Source organism: Pagrus pagrus (assembly GCF_965226575.1).
Source record: "Pagrus pagrus genome assembly, chromosome: 5".
In the NCBI taxonomy this organism is placed as follows: domain Eukaryota; kingdom Metazoa; phylum Chordata; class Actinopteri; order Spariformes; family Sparidae; genus Pagrus; species Pagrus pagrus.
This window is the reverse complement of record NC_140189.1, coordinates 21,155,049-21,176,288: the sequence shown is the minus strand read 5'-3', so window position 1 is coordinate 21,176,288 and position 21,240 is coordinate 21,155,049. Positions and strand designations below refer to the sequence as shown.

At 39.6% G+C, this 21,240-nt stretch overlaps 2 protein-coding genes across 3 annotated transcripts; one reads left to right on the top strand and one right to left on the bottom strand.

The window, feature by feature from the left end:
* The first annotated feature begins 6,580 nt into the window (after positions 1-6,580).
* zdhhc15b (zDHHC palmitoyltransferase 15b) lies at positions 6,581-15,441 on the top strand. Of its 2 annotated transcripts, none has more exons than XM_084352231.1 (11): positions 6,581-6,720; positions 7,139-7,165; positions 7,280-7,374; positions 7,473-7,593; positions 8,212-8,281; positions 8,598-8,630; positions 8,719-8,839; positions 9,035-9,167; positions 9,344-9,470; positions 9,842-9,960; positions 11,845-15,441. In XM_084352231.1, the coding sequence occupies exons 1-11, from the start codon at positions 6,597-6,599 to the stop codon at positions 11,886-11,888; spliced, it is 1,014 nt and encodes a 337-aa protein (XP_084208357.1). In that variant the 5' UTR covers positions 6,581-6,596; the 3' UTR covers positions 11,889-15,441. The 2 variants fall into 2 exon arrangements, with proteins under 2 accessions (XP_084208357.1, XP_084208358.1); XM_084352232.1 differs by lacking the exon at positions 6,581-6,720 and adding an exon at positions 6,729-7,028.
* uprt (uracil phosphoribosyltransferase (FUR1) homolog) lies at positions 15,442-20,983 on the bottom strand. Its single transcript, XM_084352233.1, has 7 exons — positions 20,721-20,983; positions 18,859-18,901; positions 18,711-18,780; positions 18,416-18,478; positions 17,628-17,789; positions 16,893-16,991; positions 15,442-15,767 (listed from the first exon to the last, which is right to left on the bottom strand). Exons 1-7 carry the CDS (start codon positions 20,966-20,968, stop codon positions 15,661-15,663), a joined length of 792 nt encoding a protein of 263 aa, XP_084208359.1. The 5' UTR covers positions 20,969-20,983; the 3' UTR covers positions 15,442-15,660.
* Between the last annotated feature and the right edge of the window lie 257 nt (positions 20,984-21,240).

Genomic DNA, 21,240 nt, shown 5'->3' with positions numbered 1-21,240 from the left:
TTCCAGACGTCTGTAGTCCGCAGTGTCCATCACCTTGAGCCTCTGCGGTCGTGCTCGGAGTCAGAACATTTGGCTGTGTGACGCAAAAATAAAAAAAGGCATCCAACACGACTTATTCATACATGCATAATGCAGCAAAACAATGTTTTCCAGACAGTTCTCGAGGCGGTGCATTGGTGTTAATAGGTTAAAGGTAGACTGCATTATGTCTTTTTCTGTCTTGTGTTCAGCTAAATTGCAAATGACGTCCATGCGACCATGTTCTGTGAAGTCATAGCTGTGTTTTCGTGCGCTGGTCTGTCTCTCTAATTACTCCTGTGCTCATGTCTGATTTTTGCACACACATACACTGTAAAAAGTCATTATGGAATTTAGTGGAATCAACATATCTTTTCTAATGAACTCAACTTAAATATACAAGTTTTGGTTGTTTCAAGTCAATTAAACTTCGATCAACTTATACAAATAAGTGAAATAAGATAAATGATCAGCATATTGGTTGACATCCCAGCATGCATCGTTTGAGACCCTTCTTTTTATAGTTTGAAGAAAACTTGCGTGTCTTTAATACATTTTAAGATAAGTCAGTCAGTCAGTCAGACAAAAACGAAAATAGATAGAGGTTAGTATTGATTTCAGTCTTTAGCCCATCACAGTCTTATCTAGTCACTAAGTGTTGCTTCACGTAATGTCTCTATGCTGATCCTGTGACAGTCTACTACAGAAGGAGCTACAGTATACTCTGTGAAATTAAGAACTGACTCGTCAGAGAAATCATCAAATGTAAAAAGATATCAAATTTATTTGTAATGACTGTCAGTTAGGTTATCTGAAGATGTATTTTCAAGTTCGGAGAAAACTTAAAAGAGGATTTTAAACAAACTATTCAACCTAAATTAAACTCAAATATTTAAGGCAGCAATTAAACTTAGACTTTTGAGTTGAAACAGCCCAGAATTATTGACAGTGTACCTTTTGTCTGAATGTGGGCAACCTGGACGCACACCAATGACAATACTTTAGGATGAATGCAGACTTTTTCCAATATGTGCTCCCATATCGACTTCAAACGGATGCTCACATGATGGATTCCCCCTGTCCAGACACTGAAGCATGCAGGGAATGAAATCCTATCAAACTCAAGACTGCATCATCTTGCAAAAAAACATACAAGACAAACATTCCTCTTCCTCACACACACACACACACACACACACATACATGGAAACCTCCCAAATGAATCACCCTCCCAAGTGCTCAGCATCATCAGCATTCCCTGCACCAGCCGTGACTGCAGAGCACAACTGCATGACATGAGAGTCTCAGGGGTCAAATGAAATGCACACTCTAAGTGCCACTTCATCTTCAAGGCATAACAGTGAGCAGCAGCTCGAGAGCGAACTCAAATAACACTAGACCTTGTCGGCCATTGTGCTCCTCTAAGCCTGCTTTGTGCTGCATTGTAAACCGGGGTCCTTTCGCACTTTTCTGCAGCCACGCATGACTTCTCCCCAAACGGGCTCTCTTCCAGCCCCTACTGTATGTTTATGTAGACTACCACCACCGCCACTACCAGGGCGGCATGGTATGCGCCTCCAACAGGCTCCGCTCGCACACATCTCTGAGACGAGGAGTCTGCCTCAACCTGCTGATATGAGCTGTTTGTGTTTTACTCTCACACGGGGGTAAATGTTATGATTGAAAGGCCGTTACTATTTTGCTAGTCACAATGGCTTTGTAGTGGAGGGGGGTTTGCTGCCGTGCTGATGGATGGACGGCCGCTCCCTGCCTCCAGTGAGCGGTTGAATGAGAGAGGAGCTGTCATCACCCAGCTGCCGACACTGTTGCCTGAAGAGAGAGAAAGACAGAGGAGGAGGAGGGAGGCGAAAAGAGCAGGAACTGGATGGAGAGCCAGCCGCAGACGACGTGTTGAAGTGGGAGATGTTAGGGAAAGGAGCAGGCCTGGAGAAAAGAGGGGAGAGAACATGTGTGATGGAGGAGAGGAGGTCAGAATTGGGTGCAGCACACCTCACACCCCAATCCCAGAAGGCAGCGCAGAGAGGGAGTCTGCATTACGTAAAAGGGGGAGAGCAGGTGGGACTGTGAAACACACAAAGCCTCCCTACGCAGCCTGTGATCAACAGTCCTGCTGGGCTGTTAGAGTCCACGGTTAAATGCTCCAGTGACTCTGGGGTCCCATGACATGATGAAAAGTTTCACAGCACTCAGTAATGGGGGAGACTATTTCACTGGCTGTTACGCATTGTTCTGGACGGCCACGTCAGAGGATGACGGTATGTCATAAATCTTGAGAACAAAAGGAGTAAACGGGTGAAGCAGCATCTCTCTGAAGGGATGGAGGAGGAATTAATGGGGTATATTAAAGATGAGAGTCGCACACTCATAAACAGAGATCAGCGCTCGTGGTGACATCAGCAGTGTTGGTCGTCCTGGCATGAGATCAGTTTGTTTCTGCTTGGCTTACAAAGATAACTGTGAGCTATAAAAACTAAAGTCTGTGTTCAAACAAGTCTAATTACCGGGCTAATTGGACACCTTGATGTGAGCACAAACTGTCATTTAGCCTCAATAACCCGAAAACCCTTTGATGCATATTTAAATACTCACACAGTGGGATTGAACACCGCTAATGAGTTCACATTAAACCAACATTTGACTACAACCACATTCATGTTCACATTTGGGATTCTCTGAAGAGCAACGATGAAAGGTGTGTTGCAAGCTGCTCAGAGGATGTGTGGCTGCAAGGCTGCAGGTTGTTGGCTTTTAAAACAGTCTCACAGTGCCTCCCATTGGTGACTGCTGCAAAGTGCATGTGCTGTTGGTGTTTCACCCCATAATGTATTGAAATTAATTTCAAGTGAACAATTAAAGAAAATAATTTTGTCCATTAGTGAGCGTGAAGTGTTTGAAAAAAAGTGAAAACTGATTTTCTGTCCTCCATCATACAATCCTCATAGGGAATTCCTTCATCGGTATCCTTTAACAACAGAGTTAATGTTAAAATGGAAAGAAACTGTAAATTGTTTATTTTACTATCTTAAGCATTAATTTTCACATCTTTCGTGTCTGTAAAAGTAGTGTGAAAGAGCTGTGAAGTGGAGTCAGGTCAGTTTTATATCCTTATATAACAAATTTGCCTCAAGGGGCTTTGCAATCTGTACAGCTTACCAGGACAGAGGATGTCATTTAATGAGGGAAAAATGGACGAAACCTCAGGAAGAGCAACAGAGGATGAATCCCTCTCTCAGGACGGACAGATGTCATGGAGCCAGATGACAGTTTGGGAACATAAAACCAGTTTCTCTGATCCCACAGTGAGACGGGACGACGAGAGGTTGCGTCATGCGACCTCTCGTCGATGAGGCGATTGCAGGAGCCTGTCAGAGAATTTGATCTTGGGAAAGGAGAATTATCTGCAGCTCAGCCTCAGTAAGATAAAAAAAAAAACTGTTCAGTGAGTGCATGTTTGGGCCTTTAGTTTATTCCTCATACCATCCTTTCATTCACTCCTCTCGCGCATGCTCACTTATAACTCCTGTTTTCATTATCTGGGGCTGTCATTGATATATTTATGTGAATATTTATTGAAAGATAACTATTCGAAGCACCTGGATGTGGCTGTAGTCTTCCTGCCGACCCGAACATAAATACAATACAGACATGCAATAAGAAAGTACACAATTGAACAATCTATGCAGACACACAACAAGAGAAATTAAGGATAAAGTGATAGCAGAGTACAGGTAGTACTATTATGTAGGGAAAACCTTATATATGTGCAGCACTGTACATATGGATGAAACTAAAGCAGACACATTTTATTGGACAGAAAACCCCAAGAAATTGAGAATATTGAAGTAACATAACGCATTCAGTGGTGTGTGTTTATCCTACTAATTGGAAAGTTATTTCTTTATATGCTTCTTGAAAATTAATGTATCATTTCAATAGCACAGTGACATGCCTACATTGTTAGGGCCTATCATCTTGCTGCTGTTTTTTGTTAAAGTTGATTCTCTGCCTTTACTTCAGTCATGCTGCTGTTTTGCACGCCCCCTCCACCTCCCCATCACCAGCGCCATCATTTCATCAGCCTATTACACCACCATGGTGTCTGGACTCCATGGGGGGGATTTATCTTGCTAGTCAGGGCCCATCCCCCTGTAGAGTTTTAGCAAAATAGACTTTATTAGAAGACTCAATCTCATCACATCTCATCTGCTGTCATAAACATTTTCTTTACTTCATTCATTTGTTTCTCCTGATTGAACAACAAGGAGTCAGCAGCTGCCTGTAACTATAGATAATAGTAATAATAATGGTAACACTTCTGAAGAAACAATAAAGACAAGTAAAAGTAGAATAACCTTAAACTAAGACAGCAGGATAAGACAAGAGAAAACTGCCGTCACTTAAAACACGAGGAGAAAGTAATGTAAAAAATATGCGTCTTAAGATCTGAGCAGACGTGAACACAGCAAAATGTTCTTCTTTGATGAGTCTGCTCAGTATACGTCGTGCATCTCATCAATCGTTCCTTCAGCTTTATTAGCTTTGGTGTTTGGGGGAGGCAGCATCACGACAGGGGAGGCAGACAGGATAAACAAAGTGAACAGGCTGGCTGTCATAGGGCTGAACCTGACACCCTGGAGACAGTAACACACAATCCTTTTTACCTCCTCTGTGACGTGCTCTAAGCACCTACAGCATCCACCTCATACCTCGAAGGTGTGACACGAAGCCACTGTGCAAATATCAATCACAACTTCCAACACTTTCTGACTGAAGAAGCTCACACACCAAGGCCACTATGGAGAGATGAAGCAGCCACCCACACATATTGCACCCCATCAGTGATACTGCTTCCTTGCACAGTTAATGTAAAGTATATGATATCTTGTAACCCATTAATGTGAAAGCTCTACACATGTAGATATCTCCACAAATACTGCGGCCTCTATCGTGTTACTGTTTGTTGCTACAATGCACCAAGTTACCTCACAGCATCATTAAAGTTTAATTTATTTCAGTCATATCTAAAGGTTGAGCCGTGTGTAAATTGGGTAAGGGCAGGGATCAGGCAGTATTATCACATTAAATTAAAATAAGAAACAACTCTTGTAATGATGATGTAATTCACTGAGCATTTCAAAGGAGAAGGGGAACATTATTCTTTATGTTAAAAGTAAATTAACTGCAGCAGCACAAAGAATGCTGATCCAATTAGACGATTTCTTTCTGTGCGTGTGTGGCCTGCAGAGATTTGGACAGAAATCCAGCTGGTTGTGTAACTTACGAGTGAAACACGCAAGAGTAAACAAAAGGAAGTAATTGAAAAAGTGCTGTTTAACTCAATTCAGTTCCTGGTTCAGCTTGGGACCTATTTATATCTCTCCCATCAGCTCTCTACTGTCCACTATCTAATTAATGCACGCTGTAGGCTGAAGCTGTGGTGGTGGAGCTGCACATGAATTGAGGGGTTGGGGGTTCACTTCCCAGATCCTTCTGGCTGCATGGCAAGGCATTATCAGCATGACACAGAGCCCCTAATAGCTGCCTACTGTAAGTTGCTTAGTAGAAAAAAAGTCTGCCAAATGCAGTGTTGTAAAAAGTGCCCAAAAATCATACTTTAAAAGTAAAAGTGAAGGTCACCTACAGTATATTCCTGGTACTTGAGTAAAAGTCTTAAAGTATCTGATAATAAATACAATAAATGTGATTAGTCAAAAGTTTTTCACATCCCATCACTGGTGAAATAAGTGTCATGTAGCGCATCTGTATTCATAACTCGACTGTTGGAAGGTTATGCACACATTTGAAAAATGCTTCATAGGATTTTACATGGAAGATCTGTACAGCTGCAACAATTAATTAGTTGTCGATCATTAAATTAATTGCCAACTATTTTAATCTTCCATTAATCGATTTGAATATGTTCTTAAGAAAAAAGTCAAAATTCTCTGACTCTTATTTACTCCTCTGTGATGGTTAACTGAATATCTTTGGGCTTGTAGAAAACAAAAAACAAGACATCTGAGGACCTCATCTTTGGCTTTGGGAGACACTGACACATTTTGCCATTTTCTAACAGTTTACAGACCAAAAAACTAATCGATTAATAGAGAATATACTCAACAGACTAATCAATGAAGAAAATAATTGTTAGTTACAGCCCCAAAGATCTTGTATGGCTATTTCAGAGGAAGTAATATGATGTGTGTGTGATATGTGGCAGTGAAATGGAGTAAAATAAACTGCCACATCCAACTAAAGTCAATTCCTTTCACGAATAAGACAAAGAAACACAGTTCCTAAACTTAATGCAGATTTTAGTGCATTGAATCTACATTTGAAAACTAGTTACCTTAATCTGAAGCAGCTAAATGTAACTCAGCCATCATCAATTTGATTGTTTATCCCTTCTGCAGCATAACACAAATAAAACGATCATTTAACATGATCGACTCCCAGGACGCGGCTCCAGCTCCTGCAGGGCGGTGAATCGCTCGCCGATGTCACTGATGGATAAATCCCAGGGCTGGTAGTCGAGCGCAGATAAGCACAGAGGTTAGATGGAAATGGCTCTCTCCAGAGGTTTGAGGTGCTGTCAAAGGGTTTTCTCTTGGATACCTGTGCTTATTATAACCTCCGTGGTGTTGTGGTCGTATTACGCCTACGTATTTGAGCTATGTCTGTGTAAGTACGAGAAACTGTGCTCGTTTGTTGTGATTCGGACCGTTTGAGTGGAGACATCGCAGTTTGCCGCACAGCAGTGTTGACAAAAATAACGTTAAAGAGCGAGCAGCAGCTAGCAAACTAGGCGGAAGTGGTTCGGGATGTGTGTTTTAATTTGGTTAACGTGACATTTAGCTGTTAAAAAAAGTGACAATTTGTCATTGCCACTAACGTTAAGAGGTTTAGTGTTAACTCTGTATTCAGACGTGTACTGGCTATTGTTGTGCCTCCTAGCTACAACCTGTCAATCTGGCTAGTCGTGTTAGCCGGCAAGTGTCGTTCCTCTTTTTTTATAATCAAAGTAATGTAGGTGGAAACAATCTGCTGCGCTGTGACATCCGGCTTGTGGTTTCATCATGTCATGTTCTTGTTTTTACAGTTACACTCACCAACACATTGGAAAAAGGCGAGTTACCCATTCATGTTTTGTGCTACAAGCAGTGCTCGCTGCTAAACAACACATTAAGTACATGTTACAGTTGTTTTGTAAGTAACTGTGGCTGTTGTTTTGTGCTTTCAGTGGCCTATCTACTGGTATTTCATGTTTGTTTTGTGATGTTCTCCTGGACCTACTGGAAGTCCATATTTACCCCCCCTGCATCACCATGCAAAAAGGTATCCTGAACATAATGTTACTGATTTATTGTTCTGCCATTGAGTAAGTCTGCAATATAAAACAAATGTGGTGTTGAGCACAATGCTTGTTATTCTAGTTTCAGCTGTCATACTCAGACAAGCAGAGATACGAGATGGAGGAGAGGCCAGATGCTCAGAAACAAGTCCTGGTTGAGATCGCAAGGAAACTGCCCATCTTTACTCGAGCTCAGTCTGGAGGTAAGCGGTCCTGTCAAGTCATTGTTATTTTTCTCCTGCAAGGACGTCATCAATATTTTATTATTAGGACTAACTACGACTAACGATAAGTTTTCTAATCGATTAGTCTATAAAATATTTTAAAAATGTGAAAAATACTTCCCAGAGCTCCATGTGATGTCTTCAAATTACCTCTTTTGTCCAACTAACAGTCCAAAACCTAAAGACTCTTTATTAAGTATCATAAATGACAAAGAAAAGGTGCAAATCCTCACATTTTAAAAGCTGGAACCAACAAATATTGGCCTTTTTTGCGTGAAAAATTTAAAACGATTAATTGGTAATCAAAATAGTTGACCAATTAATTGACTAATCATTGCAGCTCTGATTATTACCTCAAAACCAGATATAGTAGGCACAGTCTGTCATCTCACACATAATCTGTGTGCATTGAAAGCAAGAAGGCTAGGGCAATTAGCTCCGCGTGTGCTCCAGAGCATCCTCATCCAGAGTAATCAGCCAATGTATCTCTTTCATTAGTGCTGATTGCTCAGACTAAGTTCTAGGCTGCAGGAAGTAAGGGAAGGGTAAGCTCAGCTCAGATGTCGCTCATTCAACTGGCCATCCTCTTGTCTCCAGCTATCAGGTTCTGCGACCGCTGCCAGGTACTGAAGCCTGACCGCTGTCACCACTGCTCGGTTTGTGAAACGTAAGTCACTCTTTCCTCCTCAATCCATTCATCTAGAGAGATTACCCGAGGCAAGGGGATATTTGTTGGCCGGAGACTGTTGTGATAATTAGAAGGTGTTGCTTTGTTGGCACACTATCTCTCAGAAATAATATCCTAATGATCAATCAGAGCTGAGGCTCATCAGAAGGAATCAGCAGACCACTGTCAGAGGAGGTAAAAGTTGTGGAGTGGAAGACAAATAAAAACATACTTTTATGATGCGAGAATGGTATTTTATAGGCATTTTATACTGTGAAATGATATGTAGAAACAAAAATATATTTTTCTTTTAAAGATGTGTCTTGAAGATGGACCATCACTGTCCCTGGTAAGTAGTCATTTCCCCTCTATTTCCCTCTTAAGTGGAATTTATACCTGAATTTTGTTCTGACACCAGAATATTCTTTGTCTTTTAGGGTGAACAACTGTGTGGGCTTTTCAAACTACAAGTTTTTCCTGCTTTTCCTCTCCTACTCCATGCTGTACTGTGTATTCATTGCAGCGACAGTCTGTCAGTATTTCATGAAATTCTGGGTGGTGAGTGTCATCGGTCTGAATTATCACTCGTGCTCAACGTCTGATAATGGAGTCATATGACCAGTTTGATTTGCACAAAGTCAGCACTGTTGCAATTCTACAACATTCGAGAACTCAAGCGTCTGTCATGAGTTATACCTTTTTAAAGCCCACCATTTTTCTCAAGTTTCTACTTCTCCTGTTTCTTTCTCTCAGGGGGAGTTGCCAAACGGGCCCGCAAAGTTCCATGTCCTCTTCCTCATGTTTGTGGCGCTCATGTTCTTCGTCAGTCTCATGTTCCTCTTTGGCTACCACTGTTGGTTGGTGGCCAAAAACAGATCAACTCTAGGTGAGGGTTTACATATTTATCAGAAAACCCTCTTCGTTCTGCTCATTAAGCTGCTCTCTCACTACCTAAATGACTTATGAATTATTTGCTTTGAGGGACTCTTGTGTTATGAATGTCCTTTGTTAAAGGAGTTGTGGAGAATTGAAGCATGACGCACACCTGTTTTCCTTTTCTAGAGGCCTTCTCAGCTCCTGTTTTTGTCGCTGGACCAGACAGAAATGGCTTCAATGTCGGTATACGCAGAAACCTGCAGCAGGTATTTGGAGAGGATCGGAGACTGTGGTTCATCCCTGTCTTCACAAGGTGAGGAAGATGCATAATTATCTGATTCTTGTCTTGCTCATTTTCAGTGATGCTGCGCTTCTGCATTTGTAATGCAACTCTTAAATTTTAGAATGAGCTCTATAAGTGTTGACAGAGTGGTTTATAGTAGACACAATTAAAATACAGATGCAGAGAACAATAATAACCATAGTTATAGAAATAATCAATCATATAATAAAATACAGGGGATGTAAATAGTTGATAGGATAGACAATATAAAGTTGAGTTGTTTTTAAATGTCGAAGTATTGGTAAAATTGTCAAATGAGGGATGGGGTCAGTGTATGGGATTAGGTAATGGTCATGGTTTCTTAATAAGCTTGTATCTTCCTTGTGCAATGAACGTGTCAGCCAGGGGAACGGCCACTACTTCCCCTTGAAGAATCGGAGTTCTGAATCCCGGAACCCCTTATTAGCTAATGAGGACATGTGGGAGGAGTCAGATGACGGCTCTGACGAAGGAGGCCTGGGTGAGTCACTTTAATTTGGTCATATGAATATTGCATTATTATAACCCACACTGAGGAGTTTGTATAACCTCAGTAAATGTGCTATTTTGTGTTTCAAACAATAAATAACAAAAAAGTTGGGATGCTGTGTAAAACATAAATAAAACAGAATGTGATAATTTGCTCTTCCTTTTTGGCATATACTCACGACAAAAACTCAAAAAAATACAAGACAATGTGTATGTTTTACCTCATCATCATTAATAATAATAAAAAAAATAGTCTGAATTTGATGCCTGCAACATGTTTGAAACAAGTTGGGACAGGGACAACAAAGACTGGGAAAGTTGTGGAAATGTTTAAAAAAAAACACCTTTGGAACATTTCACAGGTAAACAGGTGACAGTATCATGATTGGGTATGAAAAAGACATCCTCAAAAGGCTCAGCTGTTCACAAACAAGGGTGGGGTGGGGTTCACCACGTTGTGAAATATGTGAATGTATACAGGATATTACTACACAGGCTCAGAAAAACCACAAACCACTTTGTAAAACCATTGTCGCCAAAAACAGTTAATTTGCAAATGATTGCACTGTGTTTTGTTTTATGTTTTAAACTGCACAACAACAACAACAACCAGAAAAACGCAATTTGAATATGTGCTTCTTGCCTCTCAGCACTTCTATCAACATTGTGGCTGTATTTTCAAGCAAAAGCCTTTGCCAAGTGCCACAATGTTTACATAATTTGAAAGCTTTCTTAAAAATACTAAATTAATATAGATATTAAAACAAAATTTTAGTACACTAAATTTCAAACAATTAAGTAAAGGTTTGAATCTTAACGAGTCTCTTGTCATGCCTCATGTCCCACTAAGATCATCATAATCTTATTAACATACACAGTCCTGCTAATGAGGTTAATAAGCTATAGCAAATAATGCATTACAAATCCAAAATGGGTATTGTTTCAATACACTTCGCTTGACATGAAATGTGGCAAGCATTATTGTCACTGCAAACCCACTGATGTATCTGCCACATTTAGAAAATACTACTAATGACCCAGACCGCGCATCAGATCCATTGTTGGCACAGCTCACCGAAATATACAAGAGAACGTGTAGAGCTGTTTTCCAGATATGACCTCATCATGCAGCCAGTTTGTTTTGGACAATTTTCACCTCTCAGATTACTTTGCACTTGGCGAGGCTGTAAAATAAAAGTGGCAAATGCGGTTACCTCCTTACTTTTACTTTAATCTCAAACATGACATGGATTTTCTTCCCAGATTTTTTCTAGATCCTATTTCTTTCAAACATAAAAACAAGTACAGACACTGTAAACTGCATCACACTCTGAAATGCACAATTAATGCCTTAGTTGTTAGTAAGATATTTTTTAGAAACCTTAATAGCACATTTAAATATGATGATGAAATAATGAGTCAACTTCATTTCTTCAAATTCAGAATACAAATGTGGTTTATCTGGATCCATCTTAGACCCAATAATTTTTTCATAAATCAGTTTTCCATGGTCCCAGTACTGGGCACACAGATAAAAACTAGTACAAGTGTCTTCTGAAAGTCACCTTCCAGCAGCTACTATAAGCAGTTAGGAGGACACACTATGTTACCTCTGAGAAAGAAAGCTCGGAGACAAACAAATGTGCACCAAACAACTGCTCGTGTTTGTGTTCACGTTCAGTAAGCTGGAGGCACCGATCTTCCCCTGCACAACAGTTTGCTGTGTTTGGATTTTAACCATTATATTATGCTACCACCTGGTGGTCGCATGCAACACAATGTTAACTACTGTATGAGCTGAATCAGTCACAACAAACACTCTGAATAAATAATACAGACTGATCTTTTTTTTTTTTTTTTCCCTTTTTCATTCCAGTTGAGGACCAAGACCCCTCTGTTACCATAGAGATGGAGGAGTAGTCCTTTAATCAAAGGACGAGTTACACTGGTACAGAGGATGTATAATAATATCGCACACACTGTGTACCACGAGGCAAATGCATTCCAGATCATGCGGATGTTCAGACACTGAAAAAAATCTGAAGGGGGCCAAACGTGTGGATTAGAAGCTACATTTGGATTGTCATTGCCACTTTAAGCCGGGTGTTTTACATAATGATGTATAGAGGAACTCAATGGACAACCAGTAGCATCACCTCTCCTCACCTCTCATGGAAAACAGTATGAGTTTGATTCGGATAATAATACCTCACACCAGTGGTGGAATGTAACTAAGTACATTTACTCAAGCACTGTGCTCTTGCTATACTTGAGTAATTACATTTTCTGCCACTTAATACTTTTTACTCTACTGCATTTAGTTGATAAATTTAGTTACTTTGCAGATATTTATTATTAAGACAAATGATAAATCAAGCGATTAATTATGTCGTACTATTATAGATGAAGCTGCCCAGCAGTATATGATGTAATTAAAATGAGCTCCATCTTTACCAGCTGCAACATTGGAGTGATGTATACATTAACGCATCAATAATTACAAGTAATCCAGTTACATAATATTTATTATTCTGAAATGGGCCGTTCTGCACTTTTAATTTTGGTACTTCAAGTATATTTTGATGCTAATACTTTTGTACTTGTACTTAAGTAACATTTTGAGTGCGAGACTTGTAAAAGGGTATTTTTACACTATAGTACTGATAGTATACTTAAGAAAAAGATCTTCCTCCACCACTGCCTCACACACAAAAAGACAACCGCTATTTCCTGTACCATGGGTGATGTATCTCCCTCTGGTTGTTCATCTCAAGGCACTGGCATCTGCGGGATTATTAATTGCTGTAACTTTGGAAGCTTCTGTCCGGCACTGTACTGTTTTATAGTGTTAGTGTTTGGCCGTGAGTTCACAGTGTTGCAACTTAGACCTCACCCCCATAATGCTCCAGAGGTGTCTTGTAGAGATCTAGCTTTCTGGTCTCTTAACAGTTTGGGTCGTGCAGCATAATAGCAGTAATATAACAGCATTAAGATTTTACTTTTTTCAATGAATATAAACATATTAGAGTACCTGACTTGACCATTGCCTTATTAATATATTTATTCTTGTGTTTCGGGAGAGCATTTCTCCAAAGAATGTATCCACCCTGCTTGTGAATAGACTGTGCCAACATTTTAGGCACCTATTTATGAAAGAACCTCTTATAGGCTTTTAGTCAAGCATTTCATCATTAATTTTGAGTTGAAATGCCATTACTAATGTCTGATGAGACTGGTGACAGGAATAAAATTAATACCAGTCTAAATTTGTGGCTTTGCTTCACAGCTACAGCTCTATATGTTTGTAAATGAATAGGGATGCACCGATATATCAGCCAATTATGGCTTTGTTGGCTGCTATTGGACTATTGGCAAATAAGCTCACATCCACCAATGGCAGTGGCTGATGTTTATCTGTTTTCTAACATCAGTTTTGCGCTGGCTCATTCATGAGCTCCTGGCTCAAAACATCCCTGCCATCAGTGTGTAAGGCTTTTTGAGTACTATCATTTTTTTTAATCAATGAGTAGGTAGTTGGATAGTGGGCTGAAAAGGCTTTTGATCAATCATTTTATATAAAACAAACCCTTTTTTCACGTGAAAGACAGTTATTATAAAGGTTTTTTCATAAATTCCACAGATCCAGATTCAAATTTGTACTCAAAGCTGGTGTGATGACGGACTGAATCACTTCAGAACAGTTATTTTTTAGCCTGAATATTCCTGTTTCCTTTGCACAAAAGGGAGGATAAATAACAACAAAAAGAAAATACACAGTAACAAAAAAAATCGGTATTGCCTTGCCTAGCAACCAAATTGCTATTTAAAACATCAATATCAACCCATAATCTCACAATCGGTGCATCCCTAAAAATTTGTTGAAATCTCACAGTATTTTGTCAGTTTTAAAGGTGCAATATGTAAGAATTGTAGTTGAAAACGTCACAAAAAAATAACAACTTATTAACAGACTGTGAAGAAAACAACAGTTTCGACATAATGAGATGTCTCCTGAAGTTAGGATGCCAACCAGCTAACTCTGGTCCATACTGGTCCAAAGCTCCTGTGCTCGCAATGTAAACACCAACACACATCCACAGTAATAGCTAACTGAGCTAGCCAGCTAATGGTAGCTACAGTTAGCAGCAGTTAGTGGTTATTCTGATGATACGCTGCCCTCAATTTGTTTTGAGTATGAATTTGACAGGATTCTTACATATTGCACTTTTTAATGTAGTGTTTATCATTTTTTCAGTGGAGTCATATCTTGAATAAACTGTATATCATGACAGTGATGTTAGCTTAATTGCTAATTTAATGCAGTGATCAGTTAAATTTTTTCAGTCTGGGATGAGCTTACGAGACATACTGTGAAAGACGTTATAAAAAAATGATTATCACAATCTTGTTTTCAACCATATCAGCCATCCTGAGTACAACTACACTTCTGTGTGGATGCAGAGTGACAGGAAATTGAAGTAAAATCAGCGTTCACAAAATCATACATGGAGAGAGGACATTAGTTCTTCTATGCCTGTTTTCACTTTTGATCTTTTTAAACATGCAGATAACTGTACGTGTATATAAGGACTGATCCTCGTCCACTGGTTGGTAGAGGTCAGCGGTTCCTCTGCAATATGATGTTCTAGATTTTTTCTACCTGTGTTGATGTATTTTGAAATTTTTAATACCAATGAAACGGATTCTTCTCGTGGAGACCGTTTGGTTTATGGACTTGTGTATTTAGCCTGCGTACTTAGTTGAAAACCATTTCTGTGACTGAGTACATCCATTTCTTCAGTATGAGTCAAAAGCTGGGCCTTTATCAAACCTTGATGCTGTTTGATCTCGACACTTTAACTCGCTTCATCATGATCTCTTTTTCTACTATGCTGGGTAAGCCAAATCAAATGCTGCTCATGTCTGAGAAATACATAACATTACATACATAACTCATTTATTGATTCAAAAGCTGTGTCGTTTTTATCTGAGGTATGATTCTGTGTTTGAAAGCATGTATAAAACATTAGGAAAGATGTGGATGTTGAGTGTTTCCATGTAGTCTTGTGTCTATTTATTGTTATAATGTTCAGCTATTTTCCTGTGTATTGAGTTTACTGATTCATAACTGCTGCAGGCAGTGTCTGTATATTTTGCTCCATGAAGTGACACTTACAACTATTGAAGCAATGCGCTTTTATCAAATAGTAGGATATTTATAACATGAGAAGATAACAAATTATATCTTGTTTGCAGACAGAAGTTCAATAATGCTCAAGCACATACAGTATGGTCCCTTTTGAATTGTCTTTGGAGTATGTGATTGTGGCGCTCCCCTTTTTCAACACCTCTGAACCACCAAAGTACTGATACCATTACATCTGCCATCTTTGTCTGTTAACAAATATAAAGTCTTTATTTTCCATCGGTTGTTGTAACATGCAAAATAAAATGATCCAAGTTGAACTCTTAATATGCTTCAGTGTTGTTTTCTTTCTTTAGCATGAGTATACACAGCAAAAAAACATGATAATAAATACATTTGTTCAGATTAATTATTGTCAGTTTAGGAACTTTGGAGATGAAGGAGCAGTATTTGGCACAACGAGGAGAACATGAGATACATTTAAATAAACACGACAAAATATACTTGAAGCAATTCGCAGATCATGTTCCTCAGGTTGCCCTCAGTTCAGTCGGTGCCAAAGTACCTCTGACCGAAATGCGTCGGAGCCACTGGGTGAACCTCCGTGGTCAAGATGGTGATATCTGGGAACTCTTGGATTATAGATTTGGCTCCTATGAGAAAAGTAAAAGGTATTACACTTTGGCTGAAGACCAAAAGGAAAAATAAAGCTTATTTTCTGTAATTTGTCACCATGAAATGTATTCTAGATGTTACTTTTTACCCAGAGGGTGAAGCCTGTTGACTTTGCCCATCATAAGTTCTTGAGGCTACCTCAAAAACTAGTTACCAGACTTCTGTCAGCCACAGCTGTACTGTACATATAGCTGAGCCTACCTACTGCTGAGGGTGACAAAGGGAAAACAGACCAGGGACATTTGAGTCTAAGTCTAATTTAACTTGTTCAATACATTTCTATAATGCTAGAAACAAAGAACCAAACTTACTACAGAAAACCAGCTGATCCTAAACCACAGCTGGCAATATAATGTACAGAGAGAGAGACTTAATGTGTCTTTCCAGAAGCTAAAATGTCAGCATAAATAACGACTTTGCCAAATATAAGCCTTTTAGCAGATGCAAAAATACAGAAAGCCAAGACCGTTCCAAAGACAGTTTTGCAGTTAGAGTGTTCATCATAATTGACTAAACATGAATTCATGATGGACGATGTGCTCATTCCTTTGGTTTTCTCACATGCTTGATGCTTTTTAGCCTGTCTTGGGGATGTTGTGAAAGCGAGGTCTGTGTGGGGTTATTAAAATGAACAGATTTCATCCTCTTAGCAGCATTAAAGGGCTGAGAAAATTTCATGGTAACATGCCCTTCAGATTTCAATATTTCTGGTGTTAAAGTGCAAATGTTGGTTCAATAACATCACTAGGAGAAAAGTCAGGGGGTTAAAAAACATTAGAAAACCTTCTCTGGAAATCCACATTTAAGGTCATGGCAATCTGGGTTAGTAGAAAACTACTGTTAAAAGTAAAAACAAAAAAATAAAAATGTCCAGGACAACCTTATATCCGGTCCAATTCAAAAATAATTAGCTGCTTTGCTCACTTGTTTAAACTGTTGAACTGATCAGCACTGTGTTTACCAGCAGCATATTGTATGAAGACAATGATACAGCAGGATCAAGACTGGAGAGGAGATTGGTGACTAACTGTGTGACCTGGTGGGTAAACAAAAGTAAATCAGTGACGGGCTGTGGTTGCAGCGAAGTGGATGTGATGGTATACCGTGAGGCGTGGAGAAGAGGCTGAGGAGGATAATATGTCTGGGCTGGACTCCGTGCTCTATCAGCACTCTCACCGCCTCGATCACAGTGTTCCCTGTACCTGCAGACAAAGAACATTGAAGGTTTGAAGTTTGACAATGCCGCATTTAAAACTTCCTTAGTATTAAAAACATTTGAATTGAATTGTTTGCTTATAACTGATGCATTACAGTATTTTAGGATCTAAAAAAAGGTACTGAGCTGTGTGCAGATTGATCTGCCCATGAGTCTGGGCACTTGGCAGACATTAATGTCCGACCCTGTTAGCATGCATCACTTTCTTCCATCATTCTGACAATATAAAACATACCTTCAACCTGGCTCACTCGCCATCATATTTTTCAAAAACTGAAAGCAGGAAAATGCTGCTTTGTGACATTGGGAAACCAGGGCTATTAAGATACTATTTTTGTTGGCCCTCATTATGCTATTCAGCAGCTTGGTGGCTATCTCCCAGGCAGTGTATAATTTCCCCCATGAGAGCTATAATTATCAGAACAGTGTGAATGGGCCGGTATGATGTGGAAATGCAGACGTGTTGGTGAAGGTCAACTCAAGGGAGATTTCTCAAAATGAATAAATACATGAAACTGTTTTTACACAAAAATAGACATCTCTTGACATTTCTGTGCTACTGAGGGTGGTAAACTGGAGTCATCTGAAGATAAACCGTGCTCAGCAGCCCTCTGTTACTTACTAAGGATGGGGTACATGAGCAGCACTTTTCTTCTGTACACATCTGGAGGGAACTTGGCATAGTAGACTTTGGCTTTCTGTGTCTCCTCGTCGCTCTGGATGAGGATCTTGCCAATTCGGATGGAGCGGCAGCAGTCCCGGAGACCCTGCTCCATAGCCTCGCCTGTTGGGAGACACACGGTACACAGCTGGGGTCAAAATGTTGTCCGTTTGGAAAAATGTGTTGTTTGGAGCCAGTGATTTCGCAATGCCTTGCACCTACATGTGATTTGTGACTATGCCATTTACAAAACACAGGTGTTCTGACCGTGCACTTTGTCTCCAACAGGCCAACATTTGACATTTTATGTCCTATTACCGAAAAAAAAAAAAAAAAAAAGCTATAATTTTGCAATAACCGCATTAGGTTTTGCATTTGACTTTGATGACACTCTTGTTAAATCTGAGGGAGAAAGAAGTGAGAGTAACTGCTGCTGACTGCAATGCCTTCAGAGAACATGCTCTGAAAAGTACGGCATTGTATCCGTCTCAAGGTCCCATGTAACATTATTCTTTTATATCATTTAGTATTCATATGATCAATCAATTTCACAGAGAGCGAGAGGACATGCCTACTGATAAAAAGCAATCCAGAGCACACAATAGCCTGACCTGATGAATATGTGCAGAACAGAATGTGCAGCACGAGTGCAGTCGGCACAAATCACATATGCACGGACGACATAATACATGCACTTACAAAGGAAAAGACTCTAATTTGGTAAGTGAGGCACGAAAGGTTTAACTCACCACTCCTCATTATGCTGACTCCACAGTTGCCTCTTTCAAACTTGACACCTTCATACTTGTACCCTGAGGGGAAAATATGAAGCCGGAACATTCATAAATGTAGCTGCTCTGAACAAGCCCACTCAGTCAAACACGCTGGAGGTGAAACACTGGATGGGAGCCCTGCACTCATTTTTACATTTATGTTATCATAATTGGTCTGCTCTGTCGGACATAGTCTTGGGGGACTTAAATGTTGGAGCTTAGAGTTTAAAGTTTTAACCTTAATTTTGTTAATGAAAAAAGAGATCCTCACCTGTTGGCGTGGTCACAGTGCACTCTGAGTAGGGAAGCTGATTCAAGCCCTCTTCAACTACTAGTCTGATCTGTTGTTGGGGAAGATGAAGATTATAAACGCACATGCACACACACCAACAATATGTAGCATTAAGTCATGATCTTACCAGTCGATCAGCACAGAACACAAAGTCTCCTCTGCTGGTTGTCCTGAAAATATGTATATAAACATTTGATTAGTTCAAAACCCACTTTTTCTCTCCTGTTATGATACATTGATTTAAGGAATTGACCTACACAGGGCTCTAAGTGATCCCTTTCAATTACAATCATTGTGTTGAACTGATTGGGATTATTCCTCTGTGGAAGTTTGGGTATAATTTGGCTTTAACTACACAAAAACTTCCTCACCACTTCTTGCAGGATGTTAAGGATTCTGACTCGTAGTCTACAAATCCACTTTCAGCAAGCACTTCTGGAGGCTGATAACTCCTATCAATTGGCTATGAGGAAGCGTGGGGCAGTGAATAATAAACCGTTTATTCCGTGGACATGTCCAAAATTAAAATGACCAAAAATGTATCTGTATGTCTGATGGATGACCTCAACTGACCTTATGCTGAAAGTGACTTTCATACAACAAAAACAAATAGTCACTGCGCTTAAAGGAACCAAATTACCCAGTAACATGACAGACTAGTGAAGTACTTAATAGGTGTACTTAACATAAGTACTTAAGTGTTAATAGGGCAAAACAAAATGTGATCAATCATCAATCAAAGTATGATGCAATAAAACACACTTCAAGGCACAGCTTACATTATCATGGACAATTACCTTCATTTTCTAATAAATATATAGAATGGAATTACACAATTTACTTTTAGAAAGACAATTCAGTGCAAAAACTGTTACAAAACTGTATACAATATGTCTCTTACATCAATCTAGAGGGGCTATATAACTGTGTAGTTGAAATTATTATTTATTATGACAGTGACTAAGCACAATAATTTAACCCAGTTTCCTTTAATTTCCCCTCCAAGTAGTTTCAAGGTTGGAAAATCATTTTAATCCACACTGTCTTGAAAGTATTGCATAATATACTGTGTATCCTTTATCAGTAGGGCTGCACAATTAATCAAAGTATTATCGAAATATGGCCAAGTGCAATATCCAAATCGCAAGAAGCTGTAATTTTTTGACAAAAGTGTGACAGAACAGGGTCATAATAACGTACTAAAGTGCTGCAGAGACGCCCTGGCCTAAAAATCTTGTTCTCCACATGTAGGAAATCATGTTGTTTGATACAGACCCAATCAAATCATCCTGATTTAATTTATTTAGAGAAAATGAAAACAAATGGCATCTTTACATCAAATGGATACATTATATTATCAAACTTAAATTTCCCCCAAATCACCCAGACATGTAGACTCTGGTTATATCTACTGGAAATTGAAATAATGATCTGTGGGTTTGAAGGATGTTTGCATTGACTGTACAGCTGGGAAAACATTGGGGTTAAAGAAGGAAGTGGATCAGTTACATAATCTGTATGATCAATACAAATGTCTCATTAAGTCAGCATCATCAGTGCTGATATCCATCAGATATGAGACTGGTGCATCGTTACTTTACACAAACCAGCAGACATATAGACAAATCTAAAATTAGGGCCAGAAGATTAAAAAATATTGTATATATGAAAGCTCTATGAAACTAGACTGTGTGGGATTTTAGGTGTGATACAGACAGGATGTTGCCTCTTCCTGGAATCAAATAAATTATCTCAACTTCCTTGATTATTACAGTCAAGTGAAATGATCTATGCTTCTTCTGCTTGGCAATCATATTGATATTAGTGATGATAAACTGTATTTCTACCACACACACTCACAGCCTAGATGGATCACCTAATGGTTCCTGTTGACACTGAACTAGAGTAACTGTGTCATTAATATCCCAACACTTTGTTAACACAGATTTGTAGGGGTCTGTGTGTGTAGACAGAAGAGCAGAGACTCACTTGTCTCTGATTATAGTCTGTAATTCACGGATCTGGTCATTCAGAGGGAGAAGTTTGAGCTGGGGTCCCAGGTTATCTTGGCTCACAGGCTGTATGGAGGCATCACTTGGTTCAGAGTTGGAGAGCACTGCAGGCACACTGCTGCTGCTACTGCTGCTGCTGTTGCTGCTGTTTGCGAATCGTACTTGCTTCATCGGGTGCTCCTGGCCACTGTTGACATTGTTCAGTTGCTGATTGTGGCATGGCATCCTGAGTTACGAGATTAAGGGTCGTCCCTTAAAACTATATTAAAGCCAGATGACGTTTCTTGACCGAGCGACCCACTTACTGACGGTGTGCCCGCTGTCTGACAAAGACGACAACGTGTTCTTCCTTTAGCTTCGACCGTTGTTGTGAAGGGAAATGTACCGATTCACGCGGCTACCGCTAAAGTTAGAGGCTGCCCATTAGGAGTACATTCACACACCTTTAAACGCTCAATTCCGTCGTGTTGAAATCAAACTAGCGGCTGAAATATCCA

Excerpts from the sequence above, each read along its gene's own strand:
- uprt (XM_084352233.1), bottom strand. The coding sequence starts at position 20,968 with ATGCCATGCCACAATCAGCAACTGAACAATGTCAACAGTGGCCAGGAG. Across the intron at positions 18,902-20,720 it reads CAGACTATAATCAGAGACAA|GACAACCAGCAGAGGAGACT; the intron begins GTGAGTCTCTGC and ends ACATATTTTCAG. Across the intron at positions 16,992-17,627 it reads GCTCATGTACCCCATCCTTA|GTACAGGGAACACTGTGATC; the intron begins GTAAGTAACAGA and ends CTTTGTCTGCAG.
- zdhhc15b (XM_084352231.1), top strand. The coding sequence starts at position 6,597 with ATGGAAATGGCTCTCTCCAGAGGTTTGAGGTGCTGTCAAAGGGTTTTC. Across the intron at positions 7,594-8,211 it reads TACTCGAGCTCAGTCTGGAG|CTATCAGGTTCTGCGACCGC; the intron begins GTAAGCGGTCCT and ends TCTTGTCTCCAG. Across the intron at positions 9,961-11,844 it reads CTCTGACGAAGGAGGCCTGG|TTGAGGACCAAGACCCCTCT; the intron begins GTGAGTCACTTT and ends TTTTCATTCCAG.